The following is a 21,933-nucleotide window of genomic DNA, read 5'->3' as shown; positions in this document are numbered from 1 at the left end:
AATAAAACACAGAACATGATGCAGGTGGCTTATTAGGGAATACTCATTATTTGGAATCAGAGCTTGTCATCTAGATAGAGATGTAAAGAGTGATTGCCCAGAGTTTGTAGACTCTCCATCCTAGAACAATAAATTCACAAGCTTGGAAGCATCCCTAATGAGTTTTGATCACTAGAGATGAACTTGCATTTCCTAGACATTCCTAAGTCTCTTCTCATAAAAATGCCTTCAAGCTTATACTTCGGATCATGTTTGTTAATGCAGCATTATTCTAGAAAATAAGCAGAGATCCACTGAACCCACTTCAAACCGTGCATTGAGTGTTCTTACTGACTAGCTGCTTTTGAATGCATAATACAGCTGTAAAAAGTTTTGTGCTTCTCACCAGCATGTAGTCTATTTTTAATTTTTATCTCTTCTTTTTGGTATACCTCTTTGATATTTTCATACATACTATGCATATTTGTTCTCAATTTATTCTAAGGCAAGGCAATCAGATCTTCCCCCATCAGCAAAGTACCTCTTGTTTTGGAGAGCCATTTTGTTTTAATAGAAGCTATACAGTGCCATAGGGTAAAGAGTCTCAGACAAAATTGAGGGTTGCAATTTAAGAGGAGCAGCTGTAGGGGAAGAGCCTTAGAAAGGAGCCCAGCCTTAGAAGTGTGGAAACAATCTCCTAGGCAACGGAGTAGGAGCACAAAATTTTAGCAGCTCAGAAAGTCACCATGTTAATTGCAACCAAGCTGGACCTGGAAGCAAGAATGTACCCTGCAAAGTCACAGTGGATGGGGAAGTGTTTTGTATAAACCATAAATTTATTGCTGTACTGCATGACATATATGCTTGGAGTTTTCTCTATTTGAAAAAATCAAATAATCCTGTTTTTATTCTAGTAAAGACTAGTGTGTTTTTTGAATTTTGAACCCTGCTGATCCTAACTGGAGAGCTCACCAGGACATCTAGACAGATCTGTCTTTAAGTTCTGGACGAGTTGGGATCAATTTATGAAACCTAATTTTGCTGTATTCTCTTTCTTCTGGTTTTGTGGGTCTCACTCTTGCTGCTGGGTTTGTTAAATTTCTCTCTATTTGTTCTTTTCACACTCAGGTCCAAACTGTGACTATACTGTAATGTAAGATAAGACAATCCCAAATTAACAAGTTAGCTACCCATCTCACTTCATTTTTGCCAAGTCATGGCATATCATGATCTGTTCAAGTTTCCTTCCAGGTTCATCTATTTCAACATTTACTTTAGTGGGACCTTCATGTCCCTGTTTTCCTTTAAGTGTTTATCTGGTTACAATCATGAGATCTTTTTTTTAAATTCTGACTCTTTTCTGGTAACTCCATCATTCCCCTGTTTAAGTTATCACATAATAATTCTCAAGATCTGCCCTGTTTCTGTCAATTCTGTTCTGTTCAGTCTGGTATTAGTCAGTACATGTCCTCTTAAATATCTTCATATTAGCTTGTCACCTCTCAGTGATAAAAGCCCATAAACTTTCTGGACAACTTTTTACTTTTCACTGTGAACTGAACCTGTCTTTCCAATTATCTTTGAGAGTCCCCTGTCATCATCTCTCCATATTCAGTCTTGTTTACAATGTGTTGTTGCACAGCTTAAATGTCTCACTTTTTCTGCTGTTCAAGCCCTAGTCCATGGTATATTTCTTTCTTTCACTATAAAAGCATCTTTTCTCCATCTCCTTCTCTCTTCCTAACTCAAAGCATTCTTTCTCTCCCAGAGTTCCAACTGCATTCTATAGTGTTTTAAAGCCTCCACAAGTATCTTGTCTAATAAAATGTCCCATTTAAACACCTTGCTCTCACATACAAGTCTTATGTCCACTGTAGTCTTTTTCCTACCTTCTCACTCTTTTTTTTTTTTCCTTCATCTGTTGCTACTGTTTGAGGCAATGTACATTTGCTGTGGCTAACTTCTTATCCCTCATCTCATCCTTCATGTCTTTCCATGCTTTCTTTGTCTCGTATTGCCTCCAGGTTTATCTCTTGTAGCTTTTATTACTGTTAAGTAGTCCTCCTTTTGTCACCTTCCTCTTCTTCCTCTTTTAAAACTACCTTTTTTCCTTTCACCTTTGCAATTTATTTTGTCTTATAACCTATCTTTTATATTGTCTGCTTCACAGCCTTATGGACCTCATGGACTAAGTTGACTGAAGCACAGAATATTATTTTTCTTTTATTCATAAATGACTGCTTTTCTATTCTGCATGCACAGTTCTGAGGAACAATAACTCTGCTTCCACACAGTCATCTTCTCTCAGTCTGGGGTGTTGAGCGCTCTACATCACCATCTCCTATAATTTCTGTACACATGGTATTGATGGTAACCGAACAAGAGGTGTGATCTTTCATTCCGGAGAAAGGTGCAGTCTGTTGGTGGGCCATGAGGTTTGTATACAGTGAGGCCGTGATCTGGGTAGATCTGCCAGAGAAACAAAAAAAGCTCTAGTGTAAGGAGAAGTCTTAGAAGTTATTATAATATCTCTGTGGGCAGGGCACAGGGGAAAATATTAACCTTGTCACTGTTGATTAATAGCACTGGGATTTCAGGTGATAAATCTCCCTGAGACAGGACCATTAGAGAAGTGTGGCTCTTCAATCATCCCTTCCCCCATACTGTCAGAGCATTAGCTATAAAGGCTGGGGACTATATTTCTACATTGTAAAAAGCATGCAGGAGAAAGGAATAAAGGCAGAGAAAGACAAGGGGACCTGAGAGAAAACTGGGAAGAAGAGGGAGATAGATGGCTGACTGGAGAAGAGACCTGTCTGGGGTGAGAGTTCTTCTAACTTTTATTTTTTTCTTTTTCTTCACCTAGACCATCCTTTGGGCTGTAGCTGTAGTTTTGTCCATCAGGCAGGTGTCATGCTTGAAGGAATTACCACAGAAATGCACTTTGGAGTACCTGTAGGGCCTGTTATACATGAAGAAGAAACTAGTATTTGAGCAGGCTAAAAATTTTTCCTCTTGTGTGCTGTGGGGCAATCTAGAAACTGTCCTACTAAGGCCTTTGCAGCCTTTGTTAGTCCTTTCAACATGCTTAGATGCACCTAGGGAACTGAGAGAAGCTGCATCTACAGGTCAGCTGTATTTGTGACTAGTACAAGATGCTTATTATATCTTCCTCTTTTTTTTTTTTTCTTTTTTTTAACCTCTTCTGACATTTCTGTGATAAGTCTCCTGAATCTGTTGGTAACCTCCCGAGCAATAGCAGTACTACATTGCTGTGTCCTGCTAGAAAGGTAGTGTTAGGCCTTGGCAGTGGAAACCAGGACTGATGAGCAATAAAGAAAACATATAAAGAGCAAATGTGGCAGGAAATTACAGGTGATGTGATAGGAGATTTGGCAGCAGTTACTAGGCAAGAGCAGTGCAAAGGCAGATTTTTTGGTGGTATGCTCAGTACTCTGTTCTTTTGGGACTCCAGTAATCTGAAAACACAAGACAATGGGTAAGACAATGGGTAGAGCTGGAGCAGTATGTTACATTAGGTCAACTGTGCCATCTGGATAAAGTAAACAAGCCATTAGACCTACAACTTCTTCTTTGAGTCTGAAACAGATTTCAGAACTAAATACAAGTTGAGAGTAGCTACTCTGTGTTAAGAGAGGTAAAGAGTGACAAGAGAGTGGTTGCCTCCAATAGCTGCTTTGGCCCAGGACCATTCCTTTCCAGACCCTGTGGCTCAGCCAGGTGCCCAGGGACCTTGGGGATGCAGCTGCCACTTTTGTCTTTGCAGGTTCAGCTGGAGCAAAGCTGAGCATGTATCCCAGAGACAGGACACTGACACAATCAGCCACAAATACTGCCCTGGTCAAGGGCTGCCTTCAACAGCACTTATGCACAGGACTCAAGTAAAACAGATAAAACATCTAAGACCCTTTCCTCCTCTCTGACTGGTAGAGACACAAGTTCGTTAGTTAAGACACGCAGAGCAGTCTCCAGGTTCACAAGAACACACACATTCACAGATCCTCTGACTACCTGGCATAGCCCATCTGTCCATCCAGCAGCCCTGCCCAGATCTTAGGCCTGCCTTGCAGTGCACACACACACGGGAGAGTGTTAATACACAGAGCAAAATAAAATACACAGTTAAAATGAGACTTAATGAGAAAAACAAGATGATAGGACAAACTGTGGTGATCAGGTGCAGGACTCAGCCAGAGAAGTGTAGTGACCAGCCCCATTCACCAGCACTTGTTCTTGTGGGGGACTTCAACATCCCAGATATCTGCTGGAAATACAGTACAGCTCAGAGGAAGCAGTCTAGGAGGTTCCTGGAGAGTGTGAAAGATAGCTTCCTGATGCAGCTGGTTAGTGAGCCTACCAGGGGAGGTGCCCCACTAGACCTCCTATTCACAAACAGAGAAGGACTGGTGGGAGATGTGGTGGTCAGGAGCTGTCTTGGGCAGAGTGACCATGAAATGGTAGAGTTCTCTATTCTTGGCATAGTCCAGAGGGGGATCAGTAGAACTGCTATCTTGGACTTCCGGAGGGCTGACTTTGAGCTGTTCAGGACACTGGTTGGCAGACTCCCTTGGGAGGCAGTCCTGAAGGGCAGAGGAGTCCAGGAAGGCTGGTCACTCCTCAAGAAGGAAATGTTAAAGGCTCAGGAGCAGATCATCCCCATGTGCCCAAAGACAAGCTGATGTGGAAGAAGACCGGCCTGGCGGAACAGAGAGCTGTGGCTAGAGGTTAGGAAGAAAAAGAGGGTTTATGACCTTTGGAAAAGAGGGCGGGCCACTCAGGAGGACTATAAGGATGTTGCGAGGCTGTGCAGGGACAAAATTAGAAACGCCAAAACTCATCTGCTGTTAAAGATAACAAAAATGTTTTTATAAATACAAAAACATGAAAAGGAGGACTAAAGAGAATCTCCATCCTTTACTGGATGCAGGGGGAAACTTAGTGACAAGAGATGAAGAAAAGGCTGAGGTGCTTAATGCCTTCTTTGCCTCAGTCTTTAGCTGCAAGACCAGTTGTTCTCTGGATACCCAGTACCCTGAGCTGGTGGAAGGGGATGGGGAGCAGGATGTGGCCCTCATTATTCATGATGAAATGGTTGGCAACCTGCTACAGCACTTAGATGTATGCAAGTTGATGGGGCCGGATGGGATCCACCCGAGGGTACTGTGAGAACTGGCAGAAGTGCTGACCAAGCTGCTTTCCATCATTTATCAGGAGTCCTGGCTATCAGGGGAGGTCCCAGTCGACTGGTGGCTAGCAAACGTGACGCCCTCTACAAGAGGGGCTGGCGGGTGGACCTGGGAAACTATAGGCCTGTCAGTCTGGCTTTGGTGCTGGGGAAGCTCGTGGAGCAGATTATCTTGAGTGTCATCATGCGGCACTTTCAGGGCAACCAGGTGATCAGGCCCAATCAGCATGGGTTTATGAAAGGCAGGTCCTGCTTGATGAACCTGATCTTCTATGACAAAGTGACGTGCTTAATGGATGAGGGAAAGGCTGTGGATGTGGTCTACCTTGACTTCAGTAGGGCTTTTGACACCATTTCCCACAGCATTCTCCTGAAGAAACTGGCTGCTCATGGTTTGGACTGGCATACGCTTCGTTGGGTTAAAAACAAGATGGGTAGCTGGGCCCAAAGAGTCATGGTGAATGGAGTTAAATCCAGTTGGAGGCCGGTCACTAGTGGAGTCCCCCAGGGCTCAGTATTAGGGCCAGTTCACTTTAATATCTTTATTGATGATCTGGATGAGGGGATCGAGTGCACCCTCAGTAAGTTTGCAGACCACACCAAGTTACGTGCATGTGTTGATCTGCTCGAGGGTAGGAAGGCTCTGCAGGAGGATCTGGATAGGCTGGACCTGTGGGCTCAGGCCAACTGTATGAAGTTCAACAAGGCCAAGTGTCGGGTCCTGCACCTGGGGCGCAACAACCCCAAGCAGAGCTACAGGCTGGGAGAAGAGTGGCTGGAAAGCTGCCTGGCAGAGAGGGACCTGGGAGTACTGGTTGATAGTCAGCTGAATATGATCCAGCAGCGTGCTCAGGTGGCCAAGAAGGCCAACAGCATCCTGGCTTGTATAAGAAACAGTGTAGCCAGCAGGACCAGGGAAGTGATTGTCCCCCTGTACTCGGCTCTGGTGAGGCCGCACCTCGAGTACTGCGTTCAGTTTTGGGCCCCTCAGTACAAGAAGAACATCAAGGTGCTCAAGCGTGTCCAGAGAAGGGCAACGAAGCTGGTGAGGGGTCTGGAGAACAAGTCTTACAAGGAGCGGCTGAGGGAGCTGGGATTGTTCAGCCTGGAGAAGAGGAGGCTCAGGGGCAACCTTATCGCTCTCTACAGGTGCCTTAAAGGAGGCTGTAGCGAGGTGGGGATTAATCTGTTCTCTCACGTGCCCAGTGATAGGATGAGGGGGAATGGGCTAATGTTGCGCCAGGGGAGGTTTAGGTTGGATATTAGGAAGAACTTCTCTACTGAAAGGGTTGTTAGGCATTGGAATGGGCTCCCCAGGGAAGTGGTTGAGTCACCATCCCTGGAGGTCTTTAAGAGACGTTTAGATGTAGAGCTTAGTGTTATGGTTTAGTGGAGGACTTGTTAGTGTTAGGTCAGAGGTTGGACTAGATGATCTTGGAGGTCTCTTCCAACCTAGATGATTTTGTGATTCTGTGTTTTTACACTCACTGGCCCTTTTGTATCCTTTTCTACCTATATTCCCTCTTGGTTCCTCCTGCTACCCCTTATCCCTGCACACCACCCATGGGTTTGCAGAGCTCTGCAATTTCTGTACACTCCCAGTCCAGGGCCCCCTGGTTCACAGTCTTATCAGTTGCAAGGTTCATCCTTCCTGGAAGTGGCACCTGTAGTTTGTTAGGCCCCCAATTAGTGTGACTGGGAAGCTTGGTTTTTGTGATTGCCCCAGCTTAGAAGTCCTCCATTGGATAACCCCACTGGCCTAAACATTTCTACACTTTCCCCTGCTCTCATAAATTAGTGTTACTGACCAAATTTGGTTTCCATCACTTCCTGCCTTTCTTATTATCCCTGGTTGCCTTGGAAAATGGTCCTTGACCAGGTACTCTTAAAGGAGCAGACACTCTCCTTCTACATGTCCTTACACTTTGAATTTAACTAGGTTAGTATCAAAGAGGCTGTGATGGAATATTGTTGGTACTTTGTGGAATAGAGAGGCTGTTAATCATAGAATCATAGAATCAATAATGTTGGAAAAGACCTAAAAGATCATCTGATCCAACCGTCCCCCTACCACCAAAATCACCCACTAAATCATAACTCTAAGCACCATATCCAATCTTTCCTTAAACATCCCCAGGGATGATGACTCCACCACCTCCCTGGGCAACCCATTCCAATGTCTGATCACTCTTTCTGAGTAGAAATTTCTCCTAATTTCCAACCGGAACTTCCCTTGGCACAACTTGAGGCCATTCTCTCTTGTCTTACCACTAGCTGACTGCGAGAAGAGGCCTACCCCCAGCTCCCCACAACTTCCTTTCAGGTTGTTGGAGAGGGCAATAAGATCTCCCCTGAGCCTTCTCTTCTCCAGACTAAACAATCCCAATTCCCTCAGCCACTCCTCATAGGACTTGTGTTCCAGGCCCTTCAACAGCTTCGTAGCCCTTCTCTGGACACAATCCAGGGCCTCAATGTCCTTCTTGTAGTGAGGGACCCAAAACTGAACACAGCACTCGAGGTGCAGCCTCACCAGAGCAGAGGACAGGGGGACGATCACCTCCCTGGACCAGCTGGCTACACTGTTTCTTATACAAGCCAGGATGCCGTTGGCCTTTTTGGCCACCTGAGCACACTGCTGGCTCATGTTCAGCTGAGCGTTGACCAATCCCCCCCCCCCACCCCCCTGGGATTTGTTTCCTCTGCACATCTTTCCAGCCACTCCGCCCCAAGCTTGTAATATTTCATGTGGTTGTTGTGCTCCAAGTACAGGATCCAGCACTTAGCCATGTTGAACCTCATCCCATTGGCCTCTGCCCATTGATCCAACAATGGTGCCAAGACAGCTGGTAAAGTGCTTACCTCTTGGGTGAAAGGTGGGAGGGGTGATTTATAATCTGTGGAATATGATAAGATTAGTGTTCAGGGGACAAGAAATAATGTGGCAGAAATCCTGTATCTCTGCAGATGGCATATATTTTTTCATTTACTGGAATGGTGAATTTTATTTCTCAGTCTTTTCCTTGGTAGGCAATACCTGGATACAGAGATGAGAGGTGGGAAGACTGTTTTATAAGTGTTCTCCCACAGGAGATTAGGTAAATGCTAGGTTCTTAGCTGCACATAGTAGAGTGTGCACATGTACCACTCTGTGCATATTGATTGTTCATTTTCATCCGTATGGTTGTCAGTCTACTGTTCAGTGCACTAAATGAGGTATATTATCCTGTGGAAAGTGTGAACTTGTGTACCAGAGAAGGAAGAAGGAATTAATAGCATAGAATCTTAGAATCATAGAATCACAGAACATCCCGAGTTGGAAGGGACCCATAAGGATCATAGAGTCCAACTCCTGGCACCACACAGGTCTACCCAAAATTTTAGACCATGTGACTAAGTGCACAGTCCAAATGCTTCTTAAACTCCGACAGGCTTGGTGCAGTGACTAAGTCCCTGGGGAGGCTGTTCCAGTGTGTGACAACCATCTCAGTGAAGAATCTCTTCCTGATGTCTAGCCTAATCTGCCTGATGTCTAGCTGCTAAAGCGGCTCTTTAGTGACTGTGTTTGAGGCATGTGTTTTCTCCTTTCCTTTCATACATTTTCTAGTATTGTGAACACTCTGCACTTTGCTGAATAATAGCCATCAAAAGGCATATGGTTATGGGCAGGACACTGGCAGTACTGGGAGATGTCTATAAGACCACGTTGCTGAAACATGTCTCTCATTTCTATCACTGACTGGTAACTAACTAGTGGTCTCTGATCTCATTGGTTTTTGTTTGTTTGTTTGTTTTTTTGTTTGTTTGTTTTTTGCCTGGCTGAGAAACAAATGGCAGAGTGGAGAGGAGAAGCTGTTGAATGCATTAGCTTGTGGAAAAGTGATCATCAAGAAGAATAAATTCATAATTGAATACTCACAGAGCATTCTAGTGATGTTCTCCAAAAGTGAAATTGTTCACTATAAGGGCATATGGAAAGACTGAGATTAAGCTCTAATGCATAGTAGTTTAAATGGATTCTGGAGTTGTCCCTTAGGGCTTGCAGGTTCTCTTGGGGACTATTGACTTAGCAAAAGTGTCTCGGGACACAGACTGTACACCCATCTTTTTTTATCTCATCATAGTTAATGGCACTGTCATCTTTATGACTGTTCCTTGGTCTTTTGGACAATTATTATCTAGAGAAAGAAAGAGAAGCCCACTGAATATTGTTTTCATTACAAATATGGCTTGCTCAGGATGGGCAGATATGAAGGAAGAGATCCTCTGGATAATCATTCCTGCTTCCTCCTGTCTATTTCTACATCTGTATTTCTATCTAACTCTCTCTTTCTTACAGCCTTCTTTTCTCCTCTTCCCCTCCCCCTTCCCCTTCCTTCTCCTTCAGGAGTTCCCCTCTTACCCACACCTGATATTCAATCCTGGTAGAGTTAGTGCCTTTTGCTGAGATCAGACCTGGCACTGGGGAATCATGTGACAGAGGAAGGTTGCTATAAATATAGTTAAACCCTGTGATCACTGTCTTTGGTCAGGAGGAGGAGAAAGTGAGAGAGATACAAGGAGGAGGAGGAGGAAGAGAAGGAGGGCCAGAGATAAAAGGAGTGCAGGAACAGAACAAGTCAGAGTGGTCTGATGAGATAAAGAAAGGAAGAAAGGAACAGAAGAAAGTACAGAGGCTATTCTCTGGCCAGACCATGAGGTGGTTCTAGGTAAGGACCAGAGAGGCAGCTGAGCATGAGGAAGAGTAGAGATATGGAGAGCTCAGACAGTAGGAAGCAGGAATCCAGATCGAAGTCAGCTTTGTGGGGGGGCACACCGCAATACGACTATGTCTACTTTGAGAAATGCACCCATTACGGGATACCCTTGGAGGCAGGACGCGAGGCCGGGGGGACAGGGGACGACCTGCACTACCTGGAGAACTCTCTCAGCCACCCACAGGTAGGGCTGGACATCTGGGATATTTGTGGCAGCTCAGGTCTCACTGGGATCACATAGGCTCTTGGGGCTCCTAGAACGGTGCTGTAGAGATCATGTCCCTCTCTGTTCCCAATCCTACTAACTCTCCCTTTTTCTTGTTGACTCCCAGATAAGGCATTGATTTTCAAGGTCTTGCTTAGAATTTTGAATGAAATCAGCATTTCAAGTCAGGGATTATTTCCATCTGCTGTGACCACAAAGTTAGAATGGGCAAGCTGGGATGGGGAAAATCAACCAGATCAGTAATGTACATGTAAATGCAAAGAGAAACTGCATCTGCCTTCAGCTGCATAGTGATATTAAGTAGAGCAGGAGAGGAAATAAAAACAAAGAGAACAGTGATGTATATAGATGGATATCCATTTGCACAGCTGTATGGACAGTCATGGAGAGCTCTGTTCTGAACAGAGAGTAAATCAAGCTTGCAGAACCATGCATGTATAATAGTAGTTTCAGTAGCTCCTCTAGGAGCTGTGAGGGATTTTCTAACCCTTAAACTTGATCTGACTCTCACTCTGGTTCATACAGATAGTGGCTCAGAAAAATATCTATGACATAGATGTACTCTGGTTAAGACTTCTTGTTTCATTGCCCTCTGTATCTCCTTTACCTCTCCATTTGGGACAGCCTTCTGCAAAGAGGAGGTTTTACAGCAGAGTCCTGGTGTCTTATTTCCTACCAGTCTGCTCAGACTAAGTTGACATAAAAGGTCTTGGAGCAATGTAGGATTTAGTCCAGTGGCAAGAGGGAGAGAGAAAGTATGAATGTGAAATTCATACAAGGGAAATATGAGTGGAAGTTTCTCAAATCCCCCTACACTAATACTTAGGTCAGTGACTGGGGGATGGTAGAGATAATTGATTAATATCATTAATATGATTAATATCCCTAATAATTTTGTGAGCCATTGATAGGAAAAAAGACACATTTGTCACCAAGAAAATCTCTTCCAGTAGATAAGCATCCTGATGAGGATTGCATATGCCATGTTGCAAAAGACGGAAATCAGTCCCATGGCCATACCCAGGAATTTCTCTTTTGAAACTGTCTAAAACATCTGAAAGTTTGCAAACGCTTCCTCTACCAAACTGGTCCAAAACCATTCCTCATCTGATTCAGAAGCAACACCCCAAACTGGTAGGTGTCTGGACAGAGGCCTGACTTGAGTAGTTCATGCTTTATTTACATTAACACAAGGCAATGGTTTGGCTGCAGTAATCACCCTAGCAGGGTGAGAATGGGGATGTGATGTGATGGAGGGGTGCGTGCTCCCCACTAGAGCTGAGCTCCCGCTGGCGAGTGGGTTATACCGGGACACTGAGTTTAAGAAACACGCCCGGCAGAGTCCCTGCCAGTAGGCAGTTGCCAGCGTTGCCGCCTGGTCGTGAGAGCTAGCCGTGCAGCCTGGCCCTCGGATCCTGTGTGGGGTGGGCTGGAGGGCTGAGGTGGTTTAAGGAAACGGAGTTGCACATTTTGTTACATGAACCATTACAGAATCAGAATCATAGAACAGTTTGAATTGGAAGGGACCTTAAAGATCATGTAGTTCCAGCTCCCTTCCACTAGGCCAGGTTGCTCAAAGCCCCATCCAACCTGGCTGTGAAAGCCTCCACAGATGGGGCATCCACAGCTTTTCTGGGCAGCCTGTTCCAGTGGCTCACCACCCTCATAGTAAAGAACTTCTTCCTTATATCTAACATAAATTTACCCCCTTTTAGTTTAAGGCCATTACCCCTTGTCCTATCACTACGCTGCCTGATAGAGTCCCTCCCCAGCTTTCCTATAGGCCCCTTTTAGGTATTAGAAGGCCCCTATAAGGTCTCCCTGGAGCCTTCTCCAGGCTGAACAACCCCAACTCAGCCTGTCTTCATAGGATAGGCACTCCAGCCCCTTGATCACCTTTGTGGCCCTCCTCTGGTCTCTTTCTAATAGACCCATGTTCTTCTTGTGCTGGAGGCCCCAGAGATGAATGCAGTACTCCAGGCGGGGGTCTCATGAGAGCAAAGTAGAGAGGGAGAATCACCTCCCTCAACCCGCTGGCTGCACTTCTTTTGATGCAGCCCAGGATAGAGTTGGCTTTCTGGGCTGCAAGTGCACATCACCAGCTCATATCAAGATTCTCATCAACCAACATCCACCCCCCCACCGCCCCGTTCTTCTCCTCAGGTCTGCTCTCAATTCATTTCCCACCCAGCCTGTATTTGTGCTTGGGATTGCCCTGACCGAGATGTAGGACCTTGCACTTGGCCTTGTTGAACTTCAAGAGGTTCGTACAGGCCCACCTCTCAAGCCTGTCCAGGTCCCTCTAGATGGTATCCATTCCCTCCAGCATGTCGTCTGCACCACACAGCTTGGTGTCATTGTCAAACTTGCTGAGGGTGCATTCAATCTCACTGTTCATGATCACCAACAAAGATGCTAAATAGTGCCAGTCCCAATACTGACCCCTGAGGAACACCACTAGTTACTGATCTCCACCTGGACATTGAGCCATTGACCACAAACAACTCTTTGAATGCAACCATCCAGCCAATTCCTTACCCACCAAGTGGTCCATTCATCAAATCCAAGTCTCTCCAATTTAGAGACAAGGATATCATGGGGGGCAGTGTCAAATGCTTTGCACAAGTCCAGGTAAATGATGTCAGTTGCTCTTCCTCTACCCACCAATGCTGTAACCCTGTCATAGAGGGCCACCAGATTTGTCAAGCATGATCTGCCCTTAGTGAACCCATGTTGGCTGTCACCAGTCACCTCCTTATTTTCCATGTGCCTTAGCATAGCTTCCATGAAGATCTGCTCGATGATCTTGCCAGGCACAGAGGTGAGACTGTCTGGCCTGTAGTTCCCCATGTCTTCTTTCTTTCCCTTTTTAAAAATGGGGGTTATGTTTCCCCTCTTCCAGTCAGTGGGAACTTCACCAGACTGCCATGACTTCTCAAATATGATAGTGTGAGAAACAATCTGCAGCCAATAATCCAGGCTCAGTGAAGTAGCATTTTTATTCGTGATTGCAATGGCGGGCATCCTGCAAGCAGGAGCATGCAGCAGAAGTGTATCATAGCCCTAGGTCCCCCATTACCTGAAGCTTGATTCCTCCCCTGTTTCCTCACTGGCTGAGTACTATAGGTTCACAAACTACCTGATGCTTGTTACTATGCCCTGTATGTACAGTGTTATTTGACCAACCTTTAATTTCTCCTTTCTTGGGTTGGGGGGGGGGTACGGATTGGAGGGGCCCATGATTTTCTAGCTGCTTGATTTTGCTGATTCCACAACTGCTTGTCTTGATTTTCTAAGCCATCCTCCTTATTTTGAGACAGTGGAACCTTTCACTGTCCCCTTATCTGCTTAACATACCCCCCACTGTTATGCCTGTGCAGTCACTTTTGAATATGCAATGTTAGTGGAATTTTCCGCTGCAAAAACACAACTTTAATTCTTACAATGGACAGTGTCTTAGCAACTACATCTGCCAGTTCCCTCAGGACCCACAGATATATCTCATTCCTCAGTTGGCATACACAAAAATATACTGATTTATATTTATCCTCCCCACACACTATTCCCATATGCCTAATACCAGTCTCACAAGCTGGCACAGATGACATAGTGAGGCAGTAAAAACTATCACCATGCTCTTGCTGCCTGGCACTGGGGTTTCTTTGTATTCATCTCCAGAGACATGCCAATCAATGCATGTAGACAATTTCCAGCATAAACAAGCAGACCATCAAATGCATTCCCATACATGTCTTCAGGAAGTAACATCCCCAACAATTATGCATTTGTGAACAGAATTTTCAATCTTGAAAACAGAATGCCATATTTATAGTTTTACTGAAATATGCTCTAAAATACTGTTATATAAACAATCACATATTTACACACGTAGGTTTATGTATGAAACCTTGTATGCAAGAATCAGTTATATTCCCATAGATATCTTCAGGAAGTAACATCCCCAACAGTTATGCATTTGTGAACAGAATTTTCAATCTTGAAAGCAGATATTCACCGTTTTACTGAAAATATGCCCTAAAAATCCTGTTATATAAACAAACGCATATTTACACATGCAGGTTTATGTACCAAACTTTGTATGCAGATATATTGCTGTAAAACAAGACTTGCTGTGCATATGTGTATTTTGCTAGCTATTAATGCACATGCAACTAAAGTATAAACTTTCGTACTATTGTACACATCTTGTAAAAACATGCACAAGTTATTAACATGAAAAGCAACATGCTGTGCATGCTTCCATCCGTTTCCATGTAGATACCCACTAAGACTTTTTTTCCCCACTATGATGTGAAAAAATGGTAGAGGGAGATTTTGGTTCTGTTGTGTCAATTTCTTGTGCTAGCTATTGCCTTCTGTTTTATATGTAGGATGGAAGCTGTTTCAGACAGGATTTTTGATTTGATTGGGCTTACTCAGGGCAAAGAACAGTGGAAACTTGGTCTTCGGCCTGGGATCTTCTGATAATTGATAGTTTAAAATAATATAGTAGGTAACATAAAATAATAATTGGTAATTATTTACACAGTTTGGGGCAATTAAGATAAGTAGATATATATTAGATGATATGTAAGTAGATATATATTAGATGATATAATATACAGTGATGAAAAATTACATTCTTGTACATTGTAGGATTTTGTTTTCTTTCTGCATGAGAAATAAGAGCCTTTCCTCAAGCAGCTCAAACCAGTGAAGTATTTAGAAGATAAATTATTTGTGCCTGTAGAAAGGGTGTAAATGGCAGAGCGCTCCCTCAGCAATACACAGACAGGTGTAGTAAGAGGGATGTGTAATGATTATTTTGGCAATGCAGTATTACAGAGTAACAAACTGACATAAAGGTGTAGGTGGGAAAGGATCTCTGGAGGTGGTCCTTAGTGGGTTGCTAATTTCAGTTTCCCTTTCCCAAACGCAGATCTTACTGAACCTTGTACCACTGAGACCTCTACCCAATCTCTCAGACACAGACCTGCAGAAAGATGTGGGTGGGAAGGGACTTCTGAAGGTCTCTAGGACAATGCCCTGCTCACTGCAGGGCTCACTCCAACACTAGATCAGGTTGTCCAAGCAAGTTCTGAAAATCTCCAAGAAGGAAGACTCCCCAGCTCCCTTGGGCACCTGTTCCTGTGCTGAACCACCCTTAGGAGGGGGTGGATGGGTACATGTTTTCCTTTTACACATTCAGACAGCCCTGTGTTGCAAGTTTTGCCTTTTTCTTTTTGTCCTTCACTGTGCCCCTCTGAGAAGTCTCACTCTATTTTTTCTCCAGCCTCCTCCATCTCTTCAGGTAAAGAGTACTGCTACTAAATCTTGCCTTTGCCTTCTCTTCTTCAGGGAGACCTATTACTTTGTTGTTGTCCCTCTGCCCATCACGAGTCTTGTTAGCTGTATAAATAAGCTGTAGCTGTATGAATAAGCAGAGCCTAGGCTTTTTACTGACATTAAAATTTACTTATTACATGAGTTTCGGGAGGTCTCAGCTTTGAGATGAAATACGGCTGATCGTATGTTATCCATCAGAAAGACTAAGTAAGAACCTTTCAGGAACAGAATGGTGTCTCCAAGGCAGAAGTGAGGGGCATGAGCAGTGTGTAGAGCCCACAGCTGACTCAATGGCCAGGAGCAGCAGATTAAAAACAGCGTGCACTGGTAGTGCTGGGGGAAGGGATTCTAGGATTGGAGTATGCTGTGGAGAATATATTGTTGAGTCTGAATGGCATGAGAAATAACTTAGGCTTTGGACTGAGAGGGGAGTGCAGTTTTAAGTGTGTGCTGAGCATCAGAATAGCTCACAGAAAAGTTTTGAGATTGTGGAGTTGTACATATTTTTCCTCTGAGATTCTCTGTATCTTTTCCTCAATTATTTAGGCAATGAAACTTCTCCATCTTTTTGGGGAAAACAAACCTGCTGTTTTTATGTAAAAGCTTCCTCCCTGAAAATGAATGATACCTATGTTGTGCTTTCTCCCTGGATTGTTTTTTGTTGTTCCTCTCTCTCTCTCTCTTTCTCTCTCCCCACCCCCGCACCCCCAACAGTATTTATACCTTCTGTTGTTTTTGCACCATTATCATGTTCTCACTAAGAATTTAGCCAATCTAGACATAATAGTACCTTTTCTGGCTCAACTATCTAGGTGATAACTGATATCTTTTAAAATTCTTTCCAGTTTTTGTGGTGCTCAGAAACCCGGTGTTCCTTGTGTCAGAGAGGTAGCATCAGAAGAACAGGACAGTGTAAGCACTACCATGTTGCAGTTTTAGTTTTATATGTCTACTAATAGAAAGACTATTTCTTGCCTAACGTCATTTTTCTAAAAAGTCATCCTCTGATTGTTTGATTCTTTCTCTGTCCCACAATTGCCTACAATCTGAAATAGTGCCAGAGTCCCAGAGAAATAAAGCATAAGTATCAAGCATTCTTTAAGTGAGTTGAGACTAATTTGTTCTCCAGGACAAAATCTTCATCTTTGTGTCCTGAGACTAGTTCCTTTTCTTCCACATCCTGAGTCCATCATTTTCCGGCCACAAAAGGATCAGTAAACTAGGATAAAATATGAGGACTTTTACCATTCATACTACTATATTGTTATGCTGTGTTCCGTCTGGGCAGGTGGAAGACTCTAATTTGAACATGATACTTGGCAGGGTAGTTCATAGTTTGGTTTAAATTCATAGTTTGGATTAAGCTCTGTTTGGTATAAACCCATCCCTCATGAGCATGTAAAGGCAATGAAACATTAGCTAAGGTGATATAAAGATGCATTTATCTAAAATCTGTCAGTGCTTGGCATTGCTGGCTGAAATAGACACAGTGAGAGAAACAAGAAGTCTGCTATTTAGGACTGGATTCTATATGTGATAGCTTACCTTGTATATGAAGGCTGGCAAGTCCTTCAAGCTGATGTTTCACTTTCCTGTGTATATTATGGGGATCAGAGCATGGCCATACTTCACTGGTAAGAGTATGTATCACTTCATTTGGCTAGGCTGCTTTGATAATAATGGGGTTAATAATTATGGTAAAATATGTCAGTTGCCAATCCAGTTACAGTTACAGGATAATTTAAAAAGCCTAGATGTGTGTTCTGTGAAGAAACACTAGGGATTTTAAAGGGAGCTATTGCACATGATTCAAGTGTCTATTAAGACACAAAGAAGAAGATTTTGTCCTGGAGAACAAATTAGTCTCAACTCACTTAAAGAATGCTTGATACATATGCTTTGTTTCTCTGGGACTCTGGCACTATTTCAGATTGTAGGCAATAAACTACTCAGGATCTTCAGTCATATTTGACATCTAGAAATACAGTAACTCAGAGAAGCTGGGGAATTTCTATCCTTTGAGATGCTTAGGACTTGCCCAGACAAGGTCATGAGCAGCCTGATCTGGCTTTGGAGTTAGCTTGCTATGAATTGAGGACTGGATGAGAAACCCCCAGAGATGCCTTACAGCTTTAAACTTTCTGTGAGTCTCTGAGTCTATCTGATCTCAAATTCTCTTACAAATAAGTCAGCTGCATTATCCCCATTCTACAGATGAAGTTTCAGTTCATGGAAATCCCAAAGAAACAGGAGCAATATCTCCTATGTTACTTAGAAAGGAGGAGAAGCAAAGCTGTCAAATAGAAGTACCTCCTAAGCACATGGTAAGCACATGGTAGTGCTCCATACCTCTCATATGTGCTGTCATTCTCCAGCTGAAGTGTCTAATTTTGCTGACTTTCTTCCTGCCACCAAAAATCTTTGAAAAGCAGATGTTGTGCTGGGCAGAGAGTCATGTTCTAGCAGGTGGGAAGTGCCTAGATCACAGGCCCAGCATCAGGTAGGAACCTGAGTTCCAGAAAAGTCAAAGTTTGCTCATTGAATGACATGTGAAGAGGAGACGTATTCTCAGCTTTTCAAACGCACATCTTTCCCATCTATACCATGAAAGAATGACGGAGAATAGCTGCTCCTGGGTGAATCTGATAAACAAAGAAGCGGGCATTGTCAGTATCTTTCAAGTTTCCCTGAGTTTTCTTTTTTGACAAGCTGGCACAACTGCCAAGTTTACTACAGATCCATGTATGAAATGTCATTGGTAAGCTCGTGTAGCTACTTGTGAATTGCATATTACCAAATGCATTTCAAGATTAGTGTTTTATGACAAAGACTAGATTAGGTAGTTATAAAATTCACATGAGTTGGAGATACCTGGGGATTTGGTAGGATGGTTTGGGTAAATAATGGGATGTGTGTGGTACCATCTGATATTTCTGAGCTACTGCTGCTGCTTTTCTACTGCAGGCATCATTAGTGGCTGCATGCCCTGTTAAGCATTCCTTGGCAGCAGGATGAACAGATGCAGGCCATTCCTGCAACCCATTTGGTAGTGTGATACCTCTCTAAACCTTCAGAGTTGTTTTGCAGTGCTGCTGAAGTGTATGAGACAACTCTAAGGCTGGCAGCCTCATGTGAACTATTTTGACCTTCTTTTTTGCTTCCAGAAAGTCTGATCAATCTCTTTTCCTTCAGATCCAAGCCTGCTCTGTATGATGATGTTAGAAAGCAATTAGTATTCTGTGATCATAGCTTGTTCCCACCCCCCCAAAAAAAAAATGCATCGAGAAAAGGAAAAAGATAAAGAAATATATATATATACATATATATATATATATAAAAGTTGCCTCTGTCTGACACTTTCCGTGTCTCTGTCTCCCTGCCTGGGTACATTTGAGTCTGCACCTCTGACTGTAGTACATATGTCTTTTCATCTTTAATGATATTTGTGAAGGAGCATTTGCCTTACCTCTTCCTTTTGATCTCTCTTGCTTTCTGCTCTTCTAGCTTTATGGCCAATACACAGACCAGATAACTGACTTTGCAGAAAAGGAAGCAGCAAAACTACTGAATACAAGGCAGACCCAAAAGAACAAGGAAAGACCCCTGAAACGTCAGAGTCAAGTAGATATAAAAGAAGAGCACTATTCCAAATGTCAAGGTGGGAACAATTTATCCTTGATTACTCTGTGAACAGATATTGGGTGGACCAGCCAGAGAGATGGAATTTAAGCAAGGCAAAAAGACAAGGAAACTTTGACAGGGGAGAAGTAGAGAAGAAAGGAAGAGGAATCACATTGGATTTAAAAGAGATTTGCATGTCAACTTTCACCCTAGGATTAACCAAGATCTCTTTGGAAAGAAGACCAGTTCCAAATTTAATCTTTTCACCCACAACAGATCTCTATAAGAGGAGGAAAAGAACTTTAGCTGCTAGTGCACAAAATGTTAAATTAAGCCCTCCCCCTTTTTTTTAGTATTTGAAAGTTCAAAGAATTTTGCAAGACTGTAAGAAAGGGCTGGGTAACGGTCCTTCAACACCAAGTCCAAATAAATCATTACTGTAGTCAGCTTTCAGCATAGGAGAAAAGAGTTCTCAGCATAGGAGACACAGGCTTCATCTATGTTGCCTCAGTTTTTCTGGTTCACTCTTCCCTACGCAGCCTGTGCTAGACGCATCCAGAAATACATCACCAGGAAGCTTGGAGAGGACTGGATTTTCTTGGTTCTGTTGGGACTGGTCATGGCGTTGGTGAGCTGGGGAATGGACTATGCCAGTGCAAAGAGCCTACAGGGTGGGTCTCATTCAGGTGTTGCAAAAGTATAAATGGTATGAATGTTTTACAAAGCCTGGTAACCAATGTTCCTCCTTTAACATCAGTGTCCCATCTTCACCCCCCAGCTGCCTAGGAAGTTACTTGCAACACAGTAGAGAAAAGGTTAACTAGGAAAAGCTTCTTTAAAGTGATCTAGGCAAAAATTTGGAAGTGTAAGTGGGAAGGGAAGAAAAGATATGTGTATGAGTAAAAGACAACCCATTATTCTTACTCCCTTTCCCTCCTGCTCTCTTGTATGTGTAGGGGCACAGGGAGATGTTAATTATACTCCTGGTATACTGGCTCCCGTCCTCCTCAGGTCTGCTGAGCACATGTGGGTGGGGAGGGAAAGGGGCCCTTAGATGCCCACCTGATACTGTGTTTTTGAGTTTGTTTGTTTGTTTTCCTGTTTTTAACTTGATTATTGTTCTTCCCAATTTTTACTTATACGGTGCTCTGCAGTTTTCTGCTACCTGGTCCCATAGTGCTGTTTCCTTGGGCTTTTTTTTCCACAAAGATTTCCTAATCACTGGCTTATGTTCCTTCTCTGCAACTTTCCTGTTGTTCCTGTCCGCTTTGCCAGCTATAACAAGATCTTTCAGTGTCCCTTCCCCCCATCTCTGTGCACACACATACAACATTGCCCTCATCCTTTTAATTCCACTGTTCCTTTGTCCTTATCCTTAGTGTCCCAGTCCCAACCTGCACACACACACCAAATCCTTTCCTCTCAGTGCTCTTCGCTGCTGATGTCCACCAGACACTGTACTTTGACAAAGCTCCCAATATCTCCTCAGCCCGGTGTTCCTTCCTTTATGTCTTCCCCACATACCAGGCTTACCCTGTTAATCTCAGAGGCCCCTTGTCCTTTATACTTTCTGCAAGTGAGTTCTTTGGATTCTTTGCCTTCTCCCTGGGCAGTTCATGCTGTTGGACCCAACTAAGTAGCAGTACCGCTGCTGTTGTAACAGTTCGCACCACTCCCTTCATGCTGCTGCTCTAGAAGGCAAAGCATAAGCATGACTTCTAAGATAGTTTTTAAGAAGGAACAATTTTTCCTGGGACTGAGATGGAGGAGAGGACACTAGCTGTTAGTGGACCACTTCACTGCCCTTCAGGGCCCATATATGGTCCTCCAGCTGCAAAATGAGAAGACCCTGCATGGAAACTCACCCTCAAAAGTGCAAAGTAATGCACCTCTTCTAATGCCACATTATGGCACAGGTATTAATAGTGTCTAAGAGCAAAGAACCACTTCTATCCATTCCTACAGAATGCATATATTGTTTGGGATCTTGTACTTAAAATGCAACAAAGCTTTACCCTGCTTAACCTATAAAATTAGGACTTATAGATAGCATTTCTCAGGAAAATTTAGATTGGACAGGTTCAGTGGGTGTGTGCTTTTGATTGTGATTCTTTAATGTTTATCAGCCTGCTTGGAGCAGCTGTGGTTAATGACAACTTTTTTGTTTGTCTATCTACAGCCTACAAGTGGATGTACAAAGAGCTACACCCGAATATTCCTATGCAGTATCTGGCGTGGGTCACATACCCACTTGTTCTCATTCTGTTTGCGGCCATTTTCTGCCACCTCGTCTCTCCACAGGCTGTTGGTGAGGGCAGAAGGCATGGCATAATTGGTTTATGTCTGTCTCTTTTTTTTTTATTCCATTTGCTTGTGAGTTTTCTACATCCTCTGCTCTGTTGCTGTTTTCAGGGTCTGGGATCCCAGAGCTCAAGACAATTATGAGGGGAGTGGTCCTCAAAGAATATCTCACTCTCAAAGCTTTTGTGGCCAAAGTTGTTGGCCTCACAGCTGGACTTGGAAGCGGCCTGCCTGTGGGGAAAGAGGTAAATATTGCTATCTTCATATGCAGTTGTGGCCAGAGTCTAGGCAGTGGGAGGAGTTGTCTGTACAAGAAGAGTCTTTCCTTTTCTTTGGCACTTTTCCTCTTCTCAAAGCTCTGCTCTTCCAAGCAACGCTTATTTTCCTCCAGCCATTTTCTTTCCACTATGAAAGACTTGATATAGAAAAAATCAAATCACTCAAGTCAGGTAGCTTCCATGAGGAAAAAAAAATACTGAAGAACTGTCTGAGGTGGCCAA

The 21,933-nt window shown here is 43.5% G+C and overlaps 1 protein-coding gene across 13 annotated transcripts in view; it reads left to right on the top strand.

Annotated features, from left to right (window-relative positions):
* The window catches only part of CLCN1 (chloride voltage-gated channel 1), an 84,851-nt gene that overhangs the window by 21,721 nt on the left and 41,197 nt on the right, over window positions 1-21,933 (top strand). For 9 of the 13 annotated variants that reach the window (XR_014572411.1, XR_014572412.1, XM_083798891.1 and 6 more), the window contains 5 exons: window positions 16,357-16,423; window positions 19,016-19,169; window positions 19,672-19,803; window positions 21,312-21,440; window positions 21,545-21,678. Coding sequence is in view for 11 of the 13 variants with exons in the window: in XM_083798891.1 (XP_083655017.1) it covers window positions 16,357-16,423; window positions 19,016-19,169; window positions 19,672-19,803; window positions 21,312-21,440; window positions 21,545-21,678 (616 nt within the window). In the remaining 2 variants the exon portion in view is untranslated. The remainder of the gene's footprint in view (window positions 1-16,356; window positions 16,424-19,015; window positions 19,170-19,671; window positions 19,804-21,311; window positions 21,441-21,544; window positions 21,679-21,933) is intronic. The other 4 variants (XM_083798892.1, XM_083798890.1, XM_083798885.1 and 1 more) reach the window with 3 other exon arrangements.

Source organism: Anser anser, assembly GCF_964211835.1.
Source record: "Anser anser genome assembly, chromosome: 1".
NCBI lineage: Eukaryota > Metazoa > Chordata > Aves > Anseriformes > Anatidae > Anser > Anser anser.
This window is presented reverse-complemented; position numbering and strand designations above follow the sequence as displayed.